Source organism: Lytechinus variegatus, chromosome 4, assembly GCF_018143015.1.
Source record: "Lytechinus variegatus isolate NC3 chromosome 4, Lvar_3.0, whole genome shotgun sequence".
Taxonomy (NCBI): Eukaryota; Metazoa; Echinodermata; class Echinoidea; order Temnopleuroida; family Toxopneustidae; genus Lytechinus; species Lytechinus variegatus.
This window is the reverse complement of record NC_054743.1, coordinates 34,663,969-34,688,773: the sequence shown is the minus strand read 5'-3', so window position 1 is coordinate 34,688,773 and position 24,805 is coordinate 34,663,969. Positions and strand designations below refer to the sequence as shown.

The window sequence follows — 24,805 nt, the reverse complement described above, 5'->3', positions numbered from 1 at the left end:
CACTCTTGAGCAAACACTTCACTAATTGCTCTACTTTATATTTTTTTTACATATTCAAGTACAAAATGTTTTTTCAGGGGTGAACTATTATACATGCATGCCAAGATTAAAAATAAAAACAAATGAAAAGTCCATACAACAACACAAGTAAAAGACAATTTACAAGGTAATCAAATTTATACACTAATTCAAAGGGGAAATATAATATTACGAGTAAAACACACATAAACACTGTTAACATTGTCAAGTTGCAATTTACAGGACTGAACACAAGGCATATTGATAACCAGGGGAGGGTTTCATGACAAGCATGTATAACACTGTAAGTAGTCAGGCAGTGCTTTTCACTGACAACTGTTACAGGCTACTGAAATCCTTGCATCTGATTGGCTCAGAGCAAATAATCAGAATAAACCTGATATGACACTTCATGAAACACTACCGATGCATAAAAGGGATTTAATAACATAAAAAAATACTGTATTATAAAATAAATACACTTTAAACCCAACATCTTCAAGTTTTAAAGTGGATTAACTACATAGTATTAGTAAACAATTAATACATAGGTATTTCTCAAGATAAAGAGTTGACCTTTTGATATTTAGAGTGTTATCGAATGGAGTATGATGGCAACAATGCAATAGATGGTTGCCAGGTATTAATCAGAATAAGCCAGGATTCCTTCTCCCTTTGTTAATGGTTTCAAGTATTGATACTAACCAGTCAGTGTACACTACTCAATAATTTTCTCTCTGTTTTAAAAGGAAATCAAGAAAATTCAAGTGAACTTTCAACTGCAATTCCAAAACAAATGATAGAAAAAAGGCTGCATGCATTCAATAACAAGTTGAAGGAGGCACCGGAGAGTTTACTGAAGATAAAAGGCAGATATAAAATTTCCAGGCGAGCCTGCGCTTTCACCGACGTAAAAGATAGTTGTATGATTATGACCACTTTTAGAGTAAAACACAAGTGCATTAGTTTGGTAGACAAAATCCCCGAATTATTTCTCCCTTTTAGAAGAAGCATACTTGATACCATATTTTTATTGCAAGCATCAGCTCTTGTGTCGTAAAAAAATCCATGAGTAAAACAAGAGCATTAAGCCTACTTAATTTCTAATCAATTAAAATTTTGGAATACATTTTTATTGCTTGGAAATTCTAAGTAATGTTCTAAAATTCTGTCATTTTCAAAGTTTTCTACACAAAGTACAGAAAAAAGGTAAGCCTGTTGTTAAAAATAAACATTTAATATCTTCTGCTATCACAAAGAGTAGCAAAGATAGCAGTATACAAATTTATTCAAGTGTGATAAAAAGTTTACAAGCATACCTTACATGTACATAGTGCGCTGTGATCCCTTACACTATAGATCTTCAACTGTAATTTGGATTTTGATATAAAAGTATGTGATGACTTGGAAAGAAAAAAAGTTGTAAGAACTATCTTTTAAAAGATTAAATCTGCAAAATTCATACTCTTCCCAAGAAAAAGAGGAGGGGGAAGGGGAAAGGGAAGGGGTATTTATTTTGACTGGAACAATATGCAAAATTCACATCCCACCCCCAACCAACAAAGGGGAATAAGAAGGGAAACACTACATATATGTGTAACTAAATTACATAAATATTTAGTAAAAAAAGGTAAGAATCCGCCCCCACAAACACTGTATGAATCCTTGACTTTATATGGAAGACTAAGTCAAGGAGAATCAAACAGAATCTCCTTGGTTTGTTTTTATTTTAATTTTGATATTATATTCTTCTTTTTTTCATACATTTAAATCAATATGCAAGTTAACATGTTGAGACCTGTATGAGCTTGGAGAGTAAGAGGAACACAGATACCTAAGTAAGACCGTGTTTACACAGTGACACGGCTCGGGGGTTCGACACGCGAGCCGTGCTCAACACGGCAATTTTATGCTGTGTAAACGCGATCAGTGTGATCCGCGAGCCGTGTCGAACACGGCTTTTTTGATCCGCCAAAATCGTACGTTTCAACCCGCGAGCCGAGTCAGACTCGGCAATTTTTTCGTGTGTAAACAGAAAGCCGTGTCGAACTCTCTTGACCAGGTCACTGCGCGCGCTTTCACTTTTGGCATTGTTGTTGTTCGCACGGACAAGATTCGATTCCGGCGGTGAATTTCCCGCATTTAATTTGCGACGTCATAATTCTTCTTCCGTTCGAGATCCGCGAGCCGTGTTGAACTCGCCTTTTTATATGTACGTATAAACGCGATCTCTGATCCCTTCTTCGCAGTGTTCAACCCGGCTCGCGGATTCAACACCCGAGCCGAGTCAATGTGTAAACACGGTATGAGAGAGAGAGAGAGTGCATATTCTGCATGTATGTATTAATAGCAAGACATCTTTTACATGGACTGCACTGAATGAATGGGATCGGGCACCATTTAATCCGAAAATCCCTGATTTATAGAAAAAGAAATTTCCTTGGGTTAGACAAAAAGGATTCTTTTTTCACAACAGGTAGAATGGTTTATTATTGTGAATACTCTCATTCCTTGTCTGGTCTACTCCTCTGTTTCTTTTCTTACTATATTGTTGACCCCCCCCCCCCCCCCCCCCGATCTACATTTCTTTAAGCCCACTCTAAAGATCTTTTTAAAAATTTGTCAATACTTGGTACATTTCTTTTTTTCCTTACAAAAATGGGGGCAGAGTACTCTCTGTCCTTACGCTAACCCTCATTTTGTTGGGAGGGGCCGGGGGGGGGGGCGGGATTTCATTAATAGAATTTATAGAAGAGTGATTTCAGAAAAAAGGGACACTCACTTCTATCACTATTCAAACGCAAGACCAAACCTTATTTTTCATTCTTTAAAGAAATAGGACTACTGTTATCGTGCACCTACATGTATATTCATAGTTGATTTCTTTGCTCTCGAAAGCAAGTGTAAACCCTGTGGCCCATATTCCAAACTCACATTCAAATTGAACATTGGTTTAAGGTTTAAAGTTGTGTTTTCAGTATGGATAGCCAATCGAGGCTCAAATTCCTATGAACAGTGCACATCCAATTTCTTAAATCCTTCAACACTCCAATTGTTTACAATTGTCTGGGCATGATAACTGAGGCATTTCAAAGTATTTTTATTCATTATGAAAGCAAGAGGAAACAAAATAGTCAACAAGAAATATACAGCATAAATAGAATTCTATAATTATTGGCTCCCCATAATTTTAGAACAGAGTTAGACTGCACATAGTATACAGGCCTATGAAGCACTTTGAGGAATTTTAGATCAAAGGAAAATCAAGACCAACATGGAATTGAGAGCGAGTAATCACCAAAAACATACATTTTCGCTATTCTGAAATATGTAACCTTTTTTTTTATCATTGGTGTATTATCCCCATTGATTTGTGATGCATACTCTTTCACACACGAACCAATCCATGGGACCTGGGCTTTTTTTCGGGGGTACAAAGTCTAGGATGACTTATTTTAACCGGACATGGTGGCTCAGTGGTAGAGCATCCGCCTAATGAACGGGAGGTCGTGGGTTCGACCCTCAGCCAAGTCATTACAAAGACTTATAAAAATGGGACCTTCTGCCTTCTTGCTAGGCGCTCATGCAGCATTTAGATTGGAGAAGGATAATAATAACATATAATGTTATGCAGGGCCCGCTGGTAGAGCAGTTTCCTACCTGAAGTGGCTACCCTGGGTAAATAAAATATCATTATTATAGGAAACAGTACTGACAAAGGATGCCTACCTGACTGCTAACTATAACTTTTGTAATGAATTTGCTGGTTGCCAGGATAACTTTACCCCAATATCACATGACCTTTGCCTACAAGTACAACATGTGACCACAACACCTGACTATATTAATTGTAGTATATACAGAATTGTATCTGGTTTCATTTTGGGCTACTTTCAGCCTTAAAGGGATATGTTCTAAAGAGATTTACAAGGACCAGCATGAAAGCATTAGGACTTGAATAACTAGATTGAAATTCGAAAGTAGTTCGAATAATGAAAGTTTCAAATCAGAATATGATATTAAAGTTGCGGAATGTTTTCATTATTTTGTCAACATGGTTGAAAGCAGTTCTCATGAACATGCAGAGAGAGACCCGCCCCCCCAAACAAAACCCATACTGGAACATCCCTTTTCGTCCTCTCTGTCTCCCTTTTCAGTACTTCCAAAATGCCTTTCTCAATGCCCCTTTTGTACTGACTTCTTGTATGTCAGTGAAGCATGTAGCGTTTGACAAGACCCAATCAAATGTAATGTCAGTTCAGAACTAAAGCATGCAGATATATATACTGCAGCTCTCAATACCCAATGTTAGGACCCAGCCTGTACACTTCCCTGGAAAAGTTTTGTTTACTTTGGCTGACCAATGATCAACAACAAAACATAAACAGAGAATGCGCCTAGAAAACTTGATAAGCAAAAAAAAAAAAAGAAAAAGGTCATCAGTTAAACTGAGGAGCATTTCGACCCCAGAAACTTTGACAAGCCCCCTCCCCCGGTGAATTGTGCATTTTAAATGGTGCTCAATCAACGCATTCTACATGTTTTACATGTACTTTTTTTTTCTTCAAATTTTGCAGGGTTTACCATGACCTTTTGCCCCCCCCCCCAGTTAAACCTGTATCTTTATAGTCAGTTCCTTAGACTTGCGTCTTAAGTTTCTTTGAGGCAGCACCTCCCCCGCCACCAGTAAGAACATAAGTGGACAAAGTTCTATACAGCCAGTCTAAAAAAATTGTTAGCCTTCTTTATACAATATACTTTCCATCTTTACACCATACCCAAATCAAATTCAGTCTTGAATGAAAATACAAACTCACTCCACCTCATCTCGCCTACAAAAACAAATACCTTAATAAGCCAAACACACTCCAAATTTTACAAAACAAAAAGAACAAAACAAGACAAGTAACACAATAATTCCACATATACTCACAATAACACATATGGGCAAAATATAAACCCCCTATCACCTATATAGTCCTTCTTGGGGAGTTTTCATAAAGCTGTTTGTAAGTTAAGAACAACTTTACAAACTGGTGAACCTTCTTGCGTGTTAAACCATTTCCAATTAACATGGTGTATACAATATACCACAAGAAAGGATCACTGGTCATTCCAAAAGTCACTCTTAACTTAAGAGCAGCTCTATGAAATGGCCCACCCCCTGGTCCCTCTGTCTCTGTTGGACAGTCTGTACCGGGGCCCATTGCAGAAAGAGTTGCATTACACCCAACTTAAGAAATCAATCGCAAGTCCCAAATGTGCGCTTTTGATTGGTCAAAAATCAAGTTGCCCATGATCTTTAAAGTTGCGATTGATTGCAACTCTTTCTGCAACAGGCCCCAGATCTAAAATTGTCAAAATTTGGCAAGTTTAATAAAGTTAATAAAGGATAGGGAACAATGGGGGTCGAGCATATACATGTACATAAGTTCTGGAATTGCCCATTATACAAAAAATTCCCAAAACACCCTTTATCAAACCAAACCGGGAATAAGAACAAATATGCTTGCATTTGCAGAGTGTATCAAAATAAAAACAAATTTGAACTGTCCATTGATTGAAGCATGGACCTACAGTAATACATGTAGGTCCATGACTGAAGTCATCCAATACTTTTTTTTTAATTCAAAGAAGTATTTAAAGTAAAGTTGAGTATGCAAAATGATGAAAATTTCACTTTAATGTAAATTTTGAAAAGTTTGATAAAATGAAACTGTGGCACATTTTTGTGAACCAGTTTTACCTATGCATGCTATCTGCATGTTCTCATGAATATGTGATAAGAGATGTCATCTCCCCATTCTTACAAATAAAATCATAAAAAAATTCGAAATCCTCATGATTGCTGACTGCAATTTTGTAATACAAAGGAGATATGAATACACTTGTATAAAAAAAGGAATAGATCTCAGATCAAATTATTTTTAAAAATTTGTAAAAAGGAAATGCGAGGATGTGACATTATCACTCACTCATTACATTCCTTAATTCATCAGGTTAATAAACAATATCAATTAGTCAACTTAATCCCAAAATATGAAAGCATAGTGCATTATCCCCAAGGTGCATCATAAATGTTGGTTTGGAAGCAGGGGAGTTTGTCATACATTCTTTATGTATGACTTTCTCCCAACTCCAAACAGAGTGCGAAAACCACAACAAACTGAATAACAAATCATTATCATACATGTACTATAACACATTATATAACATATAATATATAATATAACTTATGATATATCATATAACTTATGATATATCATATAACATATAATATATTATATAACATATATTACATAACATAATTATTTAACATAAATTAACGAGGGACAGCAAGAGTCATGACGAAAATGAATTAGAAAAGATTAAAGGAATGGGTAAAATAAAGGAGTATAAAAAAAGAGGAATAAAATACTTATGAAAACATGGGGAAAGAAGATTGCAAACCATGTTACCTTGTATTGGTCCTGTTTAATATGAATAGCGTGAAATGGGGAAAAAATCAGATAATGAATACATTTTGGAATTGTGAAAAGAAAATGTACTGCAAAAGATATACATGAAGATGCACGACAGAACATGGTACATGTACGTATATCAAGTGGCAAGTCCACCCCAAGAAAACACTGATTTGAATAAAAAGAGACAAATCAAACAAGAATAATGCCAATTCTTTTTAATCAAGGTTGAATGTATATTTATTATTTAAGAAAGACTTAAAACTTTGCCTTTCATCACAAAACAGCTACATATATATACGCAACTTAGTACATGTACAGTGTAGTTGATAGTCGTCGATGATGTCACTTTATACTCACTATTTTTATTTTTTATTTGTATTTTTGTGTAAATTTTTAAAGAGATTTGAAATAAATTATTCTAATTCTGATGAAAATTAATCTGTTTGAATTATACAATATTTCATGTTTTTTTCAGATTTGACAAGGAGACTTTTTATTATCAAATCACACTAGTCAATCTTTGTTTTAAATATTATTACAAAAAACTGAAATACTTCATATTTCACATAATAAAATGTTATTGGCCATGAGGCTGTGCATATACTTGTAAATGTTTTCTGAAATGAAGTGATAATTTGAATTATCACAACTTTCACATCTGATAATGAAATAATCAGCATTATTAAAAATTTTATTAATTCTCTCAAGTTACTTTTCAAATTATGTTTTTTTTTGTTGGGTGGACTTGCCCATTAAAGAATATATATCTGACGAAAAACAGCAAAAAAGAAATATATATCATGGCTTGGCCGCAGATCTCAAAATTTAAAACTTTTCAGAGCAGCTTAGAAAAGGCTGTAATTTAGCAATGGTGGCAGTCTGATTGTCTGAAAAGCAGTCTCCTGATACCTGTGAAGAACTGTTTCAAGGCAAAAGAATGTTGCTACCCATGTCATAACGGTAAAATCAAGCTTATTCTGAGCCGTCATCATAATATTCAAATTTTGAGATACCAGGTTTTAGCAGCCTAGCCACGATATATAAAAATGAAATATGTACAAACATATACCGTGTTTACACAGTGACACGGCTCGGGGGTTCGACACGCGAGCCGTGCTCAACACGGCAATTTTATGCTGTGTAAACGCGATCAGTGTGATCCGCGAGCCGTGTCGAACACGGCTTTTTTGATCCTCCAAAATCGTAGGTTTCAACCCGCGAGCCGAGTCAGACTCGGCAATTTTTTTGTGTGTAAACAGAAAGCCGTGTCGAACTCTCTTGACCAGGTCACTGCACGCGCTTTCACTTTTGGCATTGTTGTTGTTCGCACGGACAAGATTCGATTCCGGCGGTGAATTTCCCGCGTTTAATTTGCGACGTCATAATTCTTCTTCCGTTCGAGATCCGCGAGCCGTGTTGAACTCGCCTTTTTATATGTACGTATAAACGCGATCTCTGATCCCTTCTTCGCAGTGTTCAACCCGGCTCGCGGATTCAACACCCGAGCTGAGTCAATGTGTAAACACGGTATGAGTGATACATGTATACATGTAAAATGAAGCCGCAGAGAAAAGCTTTCTTTTCTAACTACCTGTATTTAAAAGTAAATTGCTGGTCCATGCCCGGCCAGCTTTAAGTTGTACAAAGAAAAAGAGATGAACTACTGAAAGGTTTGAACCAAAATAGTCCGTCCTAATGTTAGCGCAGCTTAAAGAAGCACCATGGGGTTCTTTTCACAAAGTTGTCTAAAATTCCAAGTTGCATGCAGTATAGCATCAGTCAGAAAACAAGCTACGTGTATGCTCTCTTGGTCAATGAAAAATCTTCTCAATCAAATATTATGAGCACATTAGAGCTTAATACCTCGGTCACAATTTGCTCTACGGCGGCCGTACGGCGAGTCGAAAACGGCCGTTTTAACATTTTCGTAACAGCTACTATAAACACAGGTGGTTTGAATAAAACGAATGTTTTTGACTTGCCTTACGGCCGTTGTAGAGCAAATGTGACCGAGGTATAAAGCTATGACTTATTATCTTTGTGAAACTAACCCCAGGGATGGGCTGGGCCAGGCACTGACCAGAGAATATAACTAATCAGAAAGAAGTTCAACATGTAAGTTGGGAACTTTTAATCACTTTTACTGCATTTTTATCTAAAAAATAACACTCATACGGCAATATACAGAACGAATAAGACAAGTACACAAATGTGTTCATTCTAGTGAAAAAATAATGATGTACAACAAAATGACTTTTTCAAAAATTTCAACAAGGATTAGCACTTACACTTAACAATACTAATAGCACACAAACATATCAAATGAATAAAATGTCAAATTTACAGAGACATTTGGAAAACTTAATAGGATTTAATCATGAGAAGAGACAACAAAAAAGGGCATGGTATAGGTTAGAGAATTTTTTCATATAAATGTTCTGGTCTTTTTTCCAACTTTTTTTTGGGGGGTGCAATGATTGATCATTACTTTCCCTTAAATAATGTATTTGCATGCACAGATAATCAGAAAATGTAACAAATTTAGTAAATTTGCCTAAAATTTGTCTAAAAGAGACAATCATATGAAAGCCCTGATTGGAATACAAAACAAAGGGGTAAGAAAGAATGTTTGAAATATAAAAACATGTATTTTATTTAATTCAAATATGTATACAGCTTTGCTTTCAAATTTAAATGGGATAGTAAAGGACTTATGAAGCTGGATTATGGCCAAACGTAAAATGAATTTAGCACTGACAGTTTCTTTCACGATTTGACATGATAACCTTGGAATGAAAACAACATCTCGCAGACCAGAAAACTAACAATGAGCTTTGTGATTGAACCAATAGGGCATGCACTAAATGTCAACATCAATGTTTGATTATCAGGGGAATCAACACTTCTGAGAAGAGAAGAAAAAATAACTTTCTTATTACAATTATAATTTTTAAATGCTTGAATCTAGAGAGTAAACACAGTACATGTGTCAAGGTTAGACAAGGAAATATAAAACAAGAACTGAGCATGAAGTCAGTTCTTAATACCGTGTACCTGGAAAACAAATAATCTTCATCATAATTGAAAGTAAAACATGCAAATTCAATTTAGACGATCCAAAACTATTACACTATAATCACATGCACAGCATAAATGTTGTATTGTGTTTTCACAAAGAGTCCAAAGAGGCAAAAAGTTTTAACACTTTAAACTCATTTTCAACAAAAAAAATCTAAAAGTAAAAGCCTCTTGTTACGGTTCATGGAAACAACAACATTGCTACACTTTTAGAAAGTTTTTATTTCTAAGTAAATTTAAAAAATAAATATACTGACATTTTTATGCATGCAAACTCAAAACTAATTGATAGCGCTCTAACTATTTAAGGCTGTCAGATCTGCTCAAATTCAACATCATCTTTTTTAATAACTGCACAAAATATGTAACCACGGCTAAAAACTACAACCATAACACCAACATCCACGACATACCTCCACATTTTTATTTCCTCTTATTCCGAAGCAATTTGAAATTCATTGAAAAACTAAGAAATGTGCTTGCTAGAATTTCAGAAAGCAAATAGCGGGGGAGACAATTGAACGGTTTGGGAAAGAGGGGGGGGGGGGGGGGGGGACTGGTGTAGGTTAAGAGGAGGAAGGATGTACTTTTTTATACTGGAGCTATACTAGTTAGCTATTCCTCAAGCCCCCTCAAGTGACTATAACTTTGATAAATTTCATCAAAAATCAATTTTTAGAGTATGTACATTATTGCACATACTCACGGAGGCAACATGAAAATGTGTTACAAATCTTACAGAAATTGAAAAGAGTTTAAATGATTTACGATATCATCATACACTAGGTGCATACTTGTGTCCGCATACATTTAAAATCTGCTAATTGGCACTGTACAGTGTGTGAAAAAAATGTCTTGAACAGAGTTTGTGTTTTGAAAACGATGATGAAAAAATGACATTTTCAGGGCAATCTATCAAGATTTTCGTGGAAGAGGCTTCATACAAAACAAGATAACTAAAAATTGCCTGGGCCTCTATGTACATGTACATGCAAAATATTTTCAAATTACATAACATAAAATTGAAAACCAAGTGTGTTTCAACTTTAAAAAAGAAATTGACATTTTGGAATTAGCGATTACTTTTAATCATGGACATAGGTCAATGCTTTAATAAAGGTAAATTGTGAAAGTCCATAATTAATTTCAGAGAATGGCTGAGGGTCATTCCCATTTTTTTATTGAAATGACATGGTTGCAAGAGTAAGTTTTCATGAGGAATAAGGGGAAAAATAATGGTGTAAAGCTAAAATGAAATGAAGGCAGACAACAAACAAAATAATATAATAGTAGTGAAGAAAGGAATCTATTATGCTAAAGGGTTATTAGGAAAAACAAGGTGTGGGCCGGAGTGAAGAAATGGGAGAAAAATGCATGAAAATATTATCAGTTTTTTTTCTGAATGGATCATAGTTTACTTAACAAATCCAAGGCCCAAATACTTCCAAAATAAGGAATAATATTGAAATATCAATAAAGGACATGATTATAAGAAAAAAAATTGAAAAATAACACTAAGGGATGATGTACATAAGTACATTATGTAACTTCACAATTAATGCTTGAATGATACCTGTATCATTTTGGCTGATCAAAAATCTTGACGTGATTGTGTGAGCACTTTGGTCAGACATATTTTACAATCGTGGCAGTACGAAAGTATTTACGGTATCTAAAAAAGAAATTTGGACACCTCTCACTACCTTCCTAAAACTAGTTTAGTGGAAACTAGTTTAACGTGTAGTGAGAAGGGCCAAAGCGATCTTCCAAACTGCTTCAGAAAACAACCTGGCGATGTAGTTTTCAAGATCACTTTGCCTCATTAAACTGGTTTTAGCATAAGTGAGGACACAACCGTTCTTCGGGAAGTGATCTTCGCACATTTTAAGGGTGCACGATACTCTACACGACAGGTGCAGAATGTATACGCTGCTGTTTCAAATTTCGGGCGAAATGTGTGACTGTTATCCCCCTGAGTGTTTCCATAGCAACAAGATCGCTTTATGTGAAGTGATTTGAAAACAACTTTCGTGTGCATGATCAAGTGGGAATGCTAGCAAAGCGATCTTCCAAACCGGTTTCCTGGATCGGTTTCCTGTACACTAGTTTTAGAAAGCGAAATGAGAACGGCCTCTTTTAAAGGTTACACTTCAATAATCTCTAAAGAATGCTGTCTATCCTTTTACCAAATAGAATGATATTTGTTTTCAAGTCTGAGTGTTTGTTCGCTAACATTCCACCTGTGCAAAACGATTACATTAAATACTTCAAATTGACTTCATTGGGTTTTAATAAAAGAGAATATGGACTTTGATATTTGCTCCCTCTAGTCTCTCTGGAAATGGCAACTATTGTCATAACCTACATGTAGATTGTGCCTTAAAGGGCAAGGCAACTCCTTAAATTTGACTGATTGTATCACTTACTCTTTTAAAATTCCCTATACTTTAATAAAAAATCTGTCTCTTATTAAAAATTTGGCTTCCACCATACATGTTGGCCTACATGTACAGTAGTCCAATTTGATTTTGCATTTTGAACATTTCAGTTCACATTTTATATCACAAAATAACTGTATAGAAAACTTCATTGTGAAATAACTGGGATGGAATAACACTTGTCATAAGAGCCTTGCATGTAAACTTTAACGTTGACCTGAACATGACCTTTGACCTTACCGTGTGACCCCCGACTGCAGCATAACATGCAGGTCACTTAAGTACATCTAGCATCCAAGTTTTGTTACAAAGTGACTTACGGTTGCGGTGTAACATGTCGGTGTCATAAGAGGAACTTTAACATTGACCTGAAAATGACCTTTGACCTTACATGTACTATGTGACCTCTGACTCCAGCATCACATGCAGGTCCCCCAAGTCCATCTACAATCCAAGTTTGGTTGAAAAGCGACTCACCGTTGCGGAGTTAGGTGTCATAAGAGAGTTTTGCATGTAAACTTAAACGTTGACCTGAAAATGACCTTTGACCTTACCGTGTGACCTCTGACTGCAGCATCACATGCATGTCCTGCAAGTCCATCAAACATCCAAGTTTGGTGGAAAAATTACTTACAGTTGCAGAGTTAGGTGTCATAAGAGAGTTTTGCATGTAAACTTTAATGTTGACCCGAAAATGACCTTTGACCTTACAATGTGACCCCCAAGTGCAGCATAACATGCAGGTTCCCCACGGCCATCTACCATCCAAGATTGGTTGAAAAATGACTTATGGTTCCAGAGTTAGGTGTCATAAGAGAGTCTTGCATGTAAACTTTAACGTTCACCTGAAAATGACCTTTGACCTTGAGTCAAAACACAAACAAAAAGAAGGGGTGAAAGGAGAGGTGCCAGGCACAAGGCATGCTAAAAGCTTTAATAGGCTACATGTCTTAAAGCTCATCAAGTGATCAAACGATTGGAGACAAAGATTTTGGTTCTTCATTTCCATCTTGTGGCCACATACCAAATCAATCTTGTATTTCATGTACATTGATCATCAACGTATCAAAATAACAATCTTTCTTCATTGTTGCATTCTTGATTCTTCACAGAATCTTTTGATGAGAAATTGGTAGAAAATCACTTTTTAAAATTCAAACTTAAAAATAATTATTTATAAGGGGAGGGCGGGATGAATTTCTGCTCAGTATAACAGTATATATATTTTAGGACTCGTGCTTTTTCTCCTACAAACTCAAGTCACATGAATGGTGATTTTCACTGACTGTTAGTAATACAAATCCTTGCATCTGATTGGCTGAAAGCAAATTAGTCCTTGAAAATCACTGACAAACCTTTTCATGAAACTCTCCCAAGATCTGAGTCTATGAAAAACAAGCCTAGAGCAACTACATGTACATAAAATTTTCAATTTATTAAGAATTTTTCAATTTACACGTAGAATCAATGATGAGACTACACAGTATGCGAGGAAACATGGATGGGTAGACTTTTAAAATACATGAAAGTTCTTTTGTTCTCTTTGTTTAATAATGCAAGCATAAAGTGTTACCACCCACTCTAACCCTTACAAAGGAACCTTTGCAATGTTAAGCTTCCTATTTCTATGCAGTGAAATGTTAAGAACAAAACCCATCTTACTCGCTGTTGTGAAAAATGAAGAGGACAAAATGGGAGAAAAGAACATGAAAAGTTATTAAGTAAATAAAGCAAAACATGGATGAACAATCATTGGTTCCATTCCTTGAATACAACAAATGTTTGGAATGTGATCAATAGTACTCAGAATGATAATTGAAATGCAATGAAGCATGTACATGTATACAGGGTATTGACTAAAAATGCGTTATGAAAATTTTACATAAAAAAATTGTGTATCATGTAAATGTACATACATGTACTACATGTAAAGTATGTGATAAAAATGTACAAAATACCATCCTTTCCGATTCATATCTCTTCCACAAATACATTTTATACCATAATAATCATCATGAGGGAGTGCTCATAAATGTTTGAATCACAGGACATTGTGTTAAAAAGAAGCAACATTTCCTTCATTCAGACTAATTTCAGACTACAGAGCTCAAAATTGGTTAGAGTATCCACTGCAGTGCAAAATCAACTTGATCTATCTGTGTTCCAACTCTTTTAAGAAATTCTTTGCTACGTTTTAAAGCATGGATGTTAATAGGGACAGAATAACTACCAAGATTGTCTTTAGAGGTCTACATGTATTAAAATTCATGCTATAAATACCCACAGACCCTACACTCTAAATTAAGGAGTACTTTGAAAGAAAAGGTCCAATTAATCTATAAATATTTGAAAGCACTTGGGATGAAGAACCAGGGAATACACAATAATAGGAATGTGATCACTAAGTATTCAATATTAAGACAGCCAGTAATCAATATAGAATAATAGTTCAGCAAGAAGGATAAAAAATCAATTTCCGTCTATGCCTTGCTTGAAAAGCACAAAAGAGAAGATAGGGCCTTGTCCTTTTTAGGAGTCAAGGAATATCATGTCTATACTATCCTGGGACGACAATTGGTTAAAAACAGCGCTTGATTGCCAGTGCATATCCTTCTTTCCTGTTACCCTTTAGAGTGACTACACTGTAAAAACTGTGGTGTAAAACTGACACCAATCAGTGTTAATAGAGGACCACACCCTGAGGTGTTAAAATAACACCCTAGAGATTGAACATAACACCAAAGAGTGTAAATGTAACAACCATAGGTGTTGCAATAACACCTATAGGTGTAAAACTAACACCATGCACCAATTTAACACTGGTGTAAAATTACTGGTGTGGTCCTCTATGTACACCGGTTAACACCAGTTTTTGCTGTGTATAATCAGTTTTTAACTATCATCAGCAATACCTTGGTCACATTTGCTCTATGGTGGCCGTACGGCGAGTTGAGAACAGCCGTTTTATTCATTTTTATTCAAACCATCTGTGTAGATATATACAAAAAGTTTTAAAAGGGCTGTTTTCTACTCGTCGTACGGCTGCCTACAGCAAATGTGACTGAGTCACTGAGGTATAAAAAAGCGGTATCATATGATAGTTTCTAACAATGCTTGGACCAATGTAGTTGGTTAAGATATGAACCTAATAACTGAGGGTCACATGCAACTTTCTTTTTAAACAGTTGGTAGGTTAATATATGTTAAGTAACCTTAAAAAATTTTGAGACTGTACCAGGTGTCCTAAAAAAGGGCAAATTGAAGAATGTTGCAGTATTAAATTTTAAATAGCATTTAATATTGGTTTAAAAACTTTTTAATATTCATGACACCATGATCAGTGAATTAATTATTAAAGGAAAAAAACATCTAAACACTAAAGCAAAATACCAAAATACACTGCTCTGTGCTATGTCAGGGGTCAGGGGGGGGGGGGGAGACCCATAATTGTCTATGGGTTGTTGACCCTATCCCAAGCCTTCCCCATCCCTCCTCCACCTCTTATCTTGCTCCTCAAGAATGAATGGCTCCTGCTCCGATTGCTTACAGAAGTAATAGTTTTTCCTGCTCTTTCCCTTCCCAACTTTCTTCCTCCTTACTATAAGGATTACCCCACCCCCAACTCCCTAGCTTCCATCTTCCATTTCTTCCTGTTCCCAAAACACTTTCCTTCCTCTTTATGATTACCTCTCCCATCGTTCCTATAAGCCACACCCCCATCTCCCTGCCACCACTGATAACTCCCCCTTCTTTCTCTCGCTCTTTCCTCTTGAGAAATACTTACTTGACTCTCTCCTGCTCCGTCTGCCTGAGCTGCTCGTCCCTCTGTAAGACATCCATGATGATCTTCCGCTCCTCCTCCGTCAGGTGCTCCAGGTTAATCATCTTCCTTCGATCCTGTCTTCCACAACCCTGAGAATCTTCAGCTGGGGTGTCTCCCCTTCAGTCAGGTGCTCCTCTTCCTTCAAGGCAGTTGTGACCTGGTATCCAGGCCTAATTGTGTCCTAGACTATGGATGCTTCCTATGATGTCATGGTGTCATCAGTTCTTGATAAAACCGCATTCAAGAGTTGGAGTGGTTCTTTTACGATCGTCTTCACATCTGGTTAGCACCGCAAGGCACTCATGTTATGTCAGGTATCACTAGGTCACACATACATCTGCTAGATGATTTCTACTTCGGCCTTCAGAATCTGGACAAAAAAAAAAGAAATGAGAAAAGAAATCCAATACTAATTACTCGGTTCAAAGTTCAAAGACTGGCGATGTGTGAGATTTTCTGTGTCTTGGCCTGAGGCTGCAGGGATTGTGTATAAAATATGGTATGGGGATACTGTGAAACATACATGTGAAAGAGATTTCAGACGATGAGCAAGAGACCTTCATGCAGGGGTCTCTCACATAACGTGCGACTTGTTATGTCTGATCACAATAGTTTCAACCTCCTGCAGAATGGATTTGGATGATACTCAAAGTAAAACATTTTAGAGTTAACACCAACGTGGAAGGCGATGTTCAGACCTCAGAGGAACTTCTTTACTCCATGCTCAGATTACTCACATAAATCATGCCCTTGAGAGATGGTCTGAATGCCACTATCCCTTACATCATTCGGATCCATTTACAAAAGTGTTATACTTCAGCTCATCTCTCTTTCTCTGCAGCTAAGTCACAGCTCAATCCATTTTGTCAACAAACACGAGCAGGTCTCCTCACAACTAGCTAAACTTGTGAAGTTGTGTCAGATTCTCTGTGTTTGTATGACAATGGAGGGAGTATTGAAGACATCCATAATGTGTAGATGGCCAGTACATTGGACAGAGTACATTAAACTCTATAACCCTAACCTTCCTCAAAGCTTTTAAAGGCATGGTCCAGGCTGGAGATAAATAGAGTAAAATTTGAAAAGCAAACTGCTGAAAATTTGATCAAAATCGCATAACAAATTAAAGGGGAAGTTCACCCTGACAAAAAGTTTATTGTAAAAATAGCAGAAAAAATAATAAAAAATATTGACGAAGGTTTGAGAAAAATTCATCAAATATTTAAAAAGTTATTAGAATTTCAATTATTTGATTTGTGACGTCATATGCGAGCAGCATTCCTACACAGCGAATGGTAAAAAATCAATGAAATGTCATTTTCTCAGAAAATTAAAAATGGTTTTCACTGTACCTATTGTATATCAATAGACAAATCATTTCACACCCGATCATGAATAGAAAACATAATGAAGTCATCAGGAACCATAAAAAATTTGAAATTCATGCATTTTATATTACATAACACATGAAGCAGCTGCTCGTTTATGACGTCACAAATCCAAAACTTTGAACTCCAATAACTTTCTTATTCTTTGACGGATTTTCCTCAAACCTTCACCAATAATTTTTACTATTTTTTCTGCTATTTTTACAACAAAGTTTTCTTCAGGGTGAACTTCCCCTTTAAAGTTATTGAATTTTAAAGATTTGCATAATATTCTGGTGAAACAGTTCTAGGCATGTCTTCATGAATTTTCAATAGGTTGGCTGATGATGTCATATCCCCCCTTGTTCTTTTTTATTTTATTATATGAAATTAGGTTAATTCAATATTTTTCTACCAAGAGCTACAACAATTGGAATGACAAGTGCATTTTTTATTTATTGCTGCAACTTATTTCAAATGGAGACACATCATTTACACATGTACATTATGAAAAAAATGAAACAATTATGATTTCTTTTAATAACGTAAGAATCAAATCTGCAATTTGATGCAGAACGAAGGAACTAGATAAAAACTTGTGGTAGTGGCCAGTCCACCCGTCTAAAATGACCACTATAACCAATTCCCATGGAAGCAGATCGATTGTATCTATAAGAACCTGTCTATAGCAGCCACCTGTCAATAAAGGCCAGTGTTGTGTTTCCCTTTGATGGACACGATAAACCGGTTGCATTGTACATACACAGACAATAAAAATTCATTGGGCTTTGTGGTTAGATTTATAGGTTTGGTCTAGAAAGCAATGCACATTTTCTGAAACAAATGCGCAAGACATGCAGCAAAATTATGGTCATAGATTCTCAAATCGTCCCCTCTCATTATACCTGCATTTACTTTTATTGACATGGGATACAATTAACCTAATTATGGTACCCTCACTACACATACTGGTCATTAAAAATTTGATGAAACAGTCATGTCATGGAATAATTTGATAGTGACACTAACGATACCCGATAATTTCTGTTCGGGGTAGATCAGGGCAAATTTCCAGTTCAGACTTCAGAGAATACATGACCTGGAACTAGCGAACTTTGAGGTAGACTGAAAAGTAAAAAAAAAATAGATTCTAAAATCATCCCCTCTCATTACTACATGTACCTACAGTTTTTTTTAATGACATGTAAAACAACTAACCTCATAATACATTAATAACCATAATGGTTATTAAAAATTTGGTGAAAAGTCATACAAGGAACGTCAGTGACACTAACAATTTCCTCGCCATTCAAGATAAAAAATTTCAACTTAATGCACATACTGTATAAATGTATGTACGTAGATATCAAGGCCACATCCAAGACAATGATCAGATAAGCCACATATCTTTTAAGAGATATTTCTGAAAATACTTGTTGTTACCATGACAATATAATTTGGATTATTTCAGAGGTTATGAACAAGGTTATCAGCTGGTCACTATTCTGATTCACTTTTTTTGAGGTTGGATTTTATGGTGTATGAATTGTAAGAAGCCATTCCTGAGGACATGCATGTAGCCTACATGTACAGTACCGGGGAACGGTAAATGCGCAATGTTATACTAAAACAAGAACCGGAATCTCATTATCACCAAGCTGTCTGCGTGAAGTTACCCCAGTACCATAAAACACAAGCAATTAAAACGCGAGGATAAAATAAGGTACCAGTATCTTCAATAAACATGCCAAGGAAATGGAGTGCATGGATGAAAGACGTCAAGCTTTGTTGGATATTCCTGTCACACACACTTCTCTCTGGATCACTATCCATGCCGACATGTAGATTATTAGGCCTGTAAATGTTTGGGTCAAATTAGACACTGTTCTCACTACCTTCCTAAAACTAGTTTAGTGGAAACTAGTTTAGCGTGTTATGAGGACGGTCAAAGCGATCCTGGAAGCGATCTTTCAAACCGGTTTATAAAACCACATCGCGATGTAGTTTTCAAGATCACTTTGCCTCGTTATTTTTATAAGTGAGGACACTTCCGTTCTCCGGGAAGCGATCTTCGCACATTTTGAAGTTGCTACTCCACGCACTGTGTGTACATCTAGAATGCCTCTGCTGCGGTTTCGAATTTCCCACGAAACACTTCACCCTATGAGAGCGTTCCCACAGCAAAAACATCACTTCACGTGAAGTGATTTTGACACCCTTTTTCAGGTGATCAAACTAGTTTAAGAAAGTGTAATGAGAATGAGTCTTAGCTTAATCTGCCAGAACAAATGTATACCTTGTCAAGTTTCTTGTCTATATTGTCAAAACTCATTACTACCAGGTCTAATTTCAAAGGAATAAACGTTATTATCAATTTATTTAAAGACTGAAAAAATTATAATCAATATTTATAGCCACCAAAAAGGGAATTTCAAGTTTTGAACCCTTGGCATCACTTCAGTGCAGCATACATGTAAGGTGGTTTCAAACCGCCTCGATCACAAGAATCCCCGTTAAATTACGAGAACTTTTTTAGGCTGAAAAATACCCATTAATTATTCCTGCATTCACACCGCCCTGAAACATACCCTTCGGGATAAGTTCCTGAAGTTACGAGCATGCGCAGTATGGTCTGATAAGCAGGCAAGGCGCGAGATTCAAAATCACTAGCCCAGCAGCCACCCACGGCACCGCACCGAACAACACGCTGGGCTAAAAGTTCCCATAATTTGCTTTCACATCGCCAAAATACCTGCGACCTTGGAAAAATACCCAGCGAAAGTTCTCGTAATTTCGCCAAGTACCTACTATTTAGCGGGTATTTTCTTTCGGGGAAATTACGCGTAGTTTGCTTTCACATTACCAAAATACCTGGTATTTTCTGATCGGGGTAAATTTCCAGATCAGAGAATACCTGGAACTGACGAACTTCGAGGCGGTCTGAAACCATCTGTAGAGCTTTCACTTGTTGCTTTTACCACAAAAAAGGACTTGACGGCAAAATCCAAGTGCTAAAAAGAAAGACTTCATAACTCCACTCTCCAGAAATTCTAAATCTATATGTCTCGTCTGCTTCTGAGGATATTTATTTTTTACAAAGATATTCTACATACTGTGGACTTATGTAAGATCCTTGCTGGTTTGACGGTTTCCTTGTTACATGTACATGTATATCTGGAAATGTTGCTAATGCATGCTTTTACAGAAAAAAGACCCTAAAACAGAGCTGCCAACCTGAAAAAGAACATTTCAGTATTTTTAAAGTTGGAAATCAGTATTTCGGTGAGGAAATCAGTATTTTCAAAAAATACCATAGGACAACACATAAAGCTGAAACTTTAGAAATCAGTATTTTACGTTAAACTGTCAGTATTTTTCTCACTTTTCAGTACGAAATACTGAAAATCAGTACTACATGTACTTGGCAGCTCTGCTAAAATGCTTCAGTCTTAGTATTCCACACAAATTAATCTATGAAAAATAAATCACAGAAATTTCATTGTGCAGATTACTTACCAATTGCTATATTGAATAGAATCCACAAGATCATTCAAATGAAAATCAACAGATTGTATCAGTTTCTCATACTTCGGATCCAACTGCACTAGAAATCATAAAGTTATTGCAAAGCTGAAGATTTCCACTAATTTCAATATTCTACTGACGAATTCAATTCAATGGTTGGCCTTCTTCTGATCTATGCCCCACAGTTAAATGGGGCCAGCTTTCTTTCTACAAATCTGAAAGATACATTGTTGTGAAGCTACTAGACTGTCTTGTTTGCAGGTATGCTTTCCAACTATGAAGCACCCATGCATGACTGAACAGCATGCATGCGTAGAAAACATGTAAAGGTGTACTGTAGCTGTTTGAAGAGAGCAGTAACACACCCACGTTATATCATCGATCAGCCAAAACACATTTGCACTTTTTACATGCATAACAACTTATGACCTTCAATGTATGTAAATTTACACAGCCTATTTTTTTTAAAGGTAATTAGAATTCATATCTTCTAGTGATCAATGTATTTGGTCGTCAAATCTGAAATCAGATTTTTTTTCAGTACTACTCGGCCTACAGCTACATTTGTTTAGATCTGAATAAAAGTACATACATGTACGAGGCCTAACGATAGACTATAATACTGAAGAAAAAATGATTCTCTGTAAAATCTACGGGTAAATTTTTTGAAAAGGGAATAACTCTAGGCCAAAACATATCATTACCTTTAATGGTCTGCTCTTGTAACAGATCAGCTTTTATTTTTGTGACATATTGCTCGCAATTTTACTTTTTTAGTTTCATTTTAAAGTGCTGTTCCCTCATTGTTGATGATTTAGGATTTGAACTGGAAAAATACTTTCAGGTAGTGAAGATCTGAGCTTGCAAATTGATTTCATATAAAAATGTAGTGGTATGCTGCCTACAATACCAATAGACTGGTTCTGCAGCTGCAGTGTGACTGGAGTAATAATGTATCCACAGGTAATGTCACAAATACATGTATTGCTGCAAGCACAAACAAAAATAATGATGATAAATCAAGAGTACATGTATACCCAGTTAAAGGCACAAACAAAAATACCAATAAAATCATAATCCAAGATTTGTAATTGGTCCCAGGGGGCCGGGCACAACCAATAGGTGGTTTCAGACGCCTCGAAGTTCGCCAGTTCCAGGTACATAAGCAAACTACGCGTAATATCCCCGAAAGAAAATACCCGCTAAATAGTAGGTACTTGGCGAAATTACGAGAACTTTCGTGGGGATTTTTCCAAGGTGGCAGGTATTTTGGCGATGTGAAAGCAAATTACGGGAACTTTTATCCCAGCGTGTCGTTGGGCGCGGCAGCGTGGGTGGCTGCTGGGCTAGTGATTTTGAATCTCCCGCCTTGCCTGCTTATCAGATCACACTGCGCATGCTCGTAACTTCGGGAACTTATCCCGAAGGATGTGTTTCGGGGCGGTGTGAATGCAGGAATAATTAACGGGTATTTTTTAGCCTTAAAAAGTTCTCGTAATTTAACGGGGATTCTTGTGATTGAGGCGGTTTGAAACCACCTATTGACAAGTGGAAATAATAATGCATGATCAGGGTCTGCATTTTGAGGGTATAAAAATCTAGAGTACAGTATATTTAAAAAGGCTGTAGTTTTTTACCAACATTACATGTACATGTTTACTATAATATAATTGGGGTCCAATTTACCCCGAGCTGATTAACTAGTGATTTAAATATATCCCCAGTTCTCCTTGCAATTGAAATGCACAGAACAACTAAAATGGTAAAATTTTATGGGAAAACTTGTTACGGGTTGTGTTTCATGCCAAATACATACTTGTTAAGGGTGGGGCTATGTAGGCTACATGTAGGTACTTCGTCAATGGACGAGTCCATCTCAATAATAAAAAATAAATCTCAATAAATAAAAAAGAAAAATCCTACAAGCATAACACTGACAATTTCATCAAAATTCGATGCAAAATAATTAGTTTCGCTTAATTTCACAAAACAATTAAAGTACATACAAATCCTGGTCGGTATGTGAATGAGGTGACTAATGATGTCATCCACTCACTATTTTTTGTTTTATTGCATGAAAAATGAAATAATTTTCTCCTTACTGTCCTGGGCTATTCCACGGTTACTCACGTTACATTTGGAGACACCTTGACTCATACTTGGACCTGTAACTCCATTATTATTGATAGGAACTAAACATCTTCTTATCACAACAAAGTACACAGTCTGACTATCCGTTGTATAAAAACAAAACTTGGGAAATTTTATTATGCTCCTGGCAAATCTTTGGAATGTGTCGGTTACTCACGTTACATGATTTGGACATGCATTAAATGAAAAGTCGACATAAGTGAAAAGTCTCCTCATGCAAGGCTTTTATGAAAGTTGATTATATCCATTTCAAAGAAGTATATTAGGGAGACAAACTTTGTATATAATTAAAAAAATAAAGAACACATGGTTTTTACTTGGGGTGCAGATAATGTGGTTACTCACGTTACGGTTACTCACGTTACATTTTGTCCATGTATGGTTAACAACACACATGTCATTAAAAATTCAATAATGTGTGTAAAATTCATTGCTAGGAACATCAAAATGAGATTTTATACCAAAAATTGGAACAATTGGAGCTTTATTAGGGTGTAGGAGGGAAAGTATGATTTCGCTTACTAATTATGCATAAATTAGCATAATCGCTTAGTACCAATTTGCATGAAATAAATTACTGTATAGTATTGTAGATTATGTCCAAGACAACCTGCACGCAAATTTTCGGCGTGATCGTGCGGCCAATGGCCGAGATCTCAAGAAGGGCCTGGGAGGCCCCCCCCCCCCCCCCCCGGGCCATATCAACTCCCAAAATACCCGGTCTAGATAGGGTTACAGGTATAAAGGGCATTCAATGTGTTGTTCGAACACTCGGAAGTTTGGTTAATCAAAACCAAGCCTTACTAATGCACTCTCGCATTGTGAATACTTCTACTAATATTCATTTTTTTGTGTGATTGTATGACTACTGATATTTTGATGAACAAAGAGTCACATCAAAGAGGTGTACCCTCATTTTGCTTTTAATTAATCAAAAATAACTTCACAACTCACCATGAGACTTAAAACTTGACATCCCACAGAAAATGTTACCTAACTGAATAATTTTTACTGGTTACTCACATTACATGATGGTTACTCACGTTACAAAGTTACTCACGTTACAGTTTTTCTTCATCATTTTTATAAAAAATTGTACTTTTTAATGATTTTGATAGTCATCACTGTGTCAAAGATTGTTTGAAGGAAGAGAATTTAAAATCCCACCAATTAACTGTGAAGAATTTTTCTCTCAGAAAACAAAGTCAGTTTTTTCGGTTACTCACGTTACATCACCTCAACAGGTTGCAATATTCAGTTTTGAATGAGTACTACAAATTTACTTGAAAAGCTGTTGTGTATTTTAAGTAATTTGACCCTTCTAAACTTCAGAAATATATAAAGTGGTATGTTGTTGCAATAACAAAATGGTAGTAAGGCATATTTAATTTTTCACTATTTTTCTTGTATTTTGGTACAAAATGGAAGACACAACTTTTGACCATTTTTACCAAAGTATACATATGAAAATAAACTTTTTATTTCTTGTTCCTGAAACTATCATGTATGAAGGACTTAAAGTATTAAAAAATTCAAGAAAATATTGAATTTGAATTTTTAAGCTCATGTCCACCAACCTGTGGAATTGCCCTCCTGTCAAACAAAGTTTTATTCCTCTGTGAACATGTGGAATTACCTGATTATTTTAATGGTTCAGTCAAGTTTGTCCTTCTTGTGACATCGGTAAAAATTGAAATGATGTCTAATTCAAACAATAAATAAAGAGTGACAGACATCATCGACTCTCATTTGCATACCACTGGCCATGCAGTATAAATGTGAATAAACAAAATTTATATTGTCACAACTTTATGAATTATACATATCCAATTTTCAATGGTGTGCTTGTTTCATTTTTCCAGGGGCCTGTTGCATATAACTTTTTACCTGAGAAAACTCTGGTAAAAACTGAAAACTAAGGTTACTTTGATTTCTGCCATT

General features: G+C 36.0%; 1 protein-coding gene across 7 annotated transcripts in view; it reads right to left on the bottom strand.

The window, feature by feature from the left end:
- The window catches only part of LOC121413911 (synaptotagmin-like protein 4), an 87,369-nt gene that overhangs the window by 55,097 nt on the left and 7,467 nt on the right, over window positions 1-24,805 (bottom strand). For 5 of the 7 annotated variants that reach the window (XM_041606907.1, XM_041606912.1, XM_041606913.1 and 2 more), the window contains exons 2-3: window positions 15,783-16,191; window positions 6,477-6,488 (exon numbers count right to left, since the gene is read on the bottom strand). In XM_041606907.1, the coding sequence (XP_041462841.1) occupies window positions 6,477-6,488; window positions 15,783-15,883 (113 nt within the window). In that variant the 5' untranslated portion in view covers window positions 15,884-16,191. Of the gene's footprint in view, window positions 1-6,476; window positions 6,489-15,782; window positions 16,192-20,704; window positions 20,885-24,805 lie in introns of those variants that run through there. The other 2 variants (XM_041606908.1, XM_041606909.1) reach the window with 2 other exon arrangements.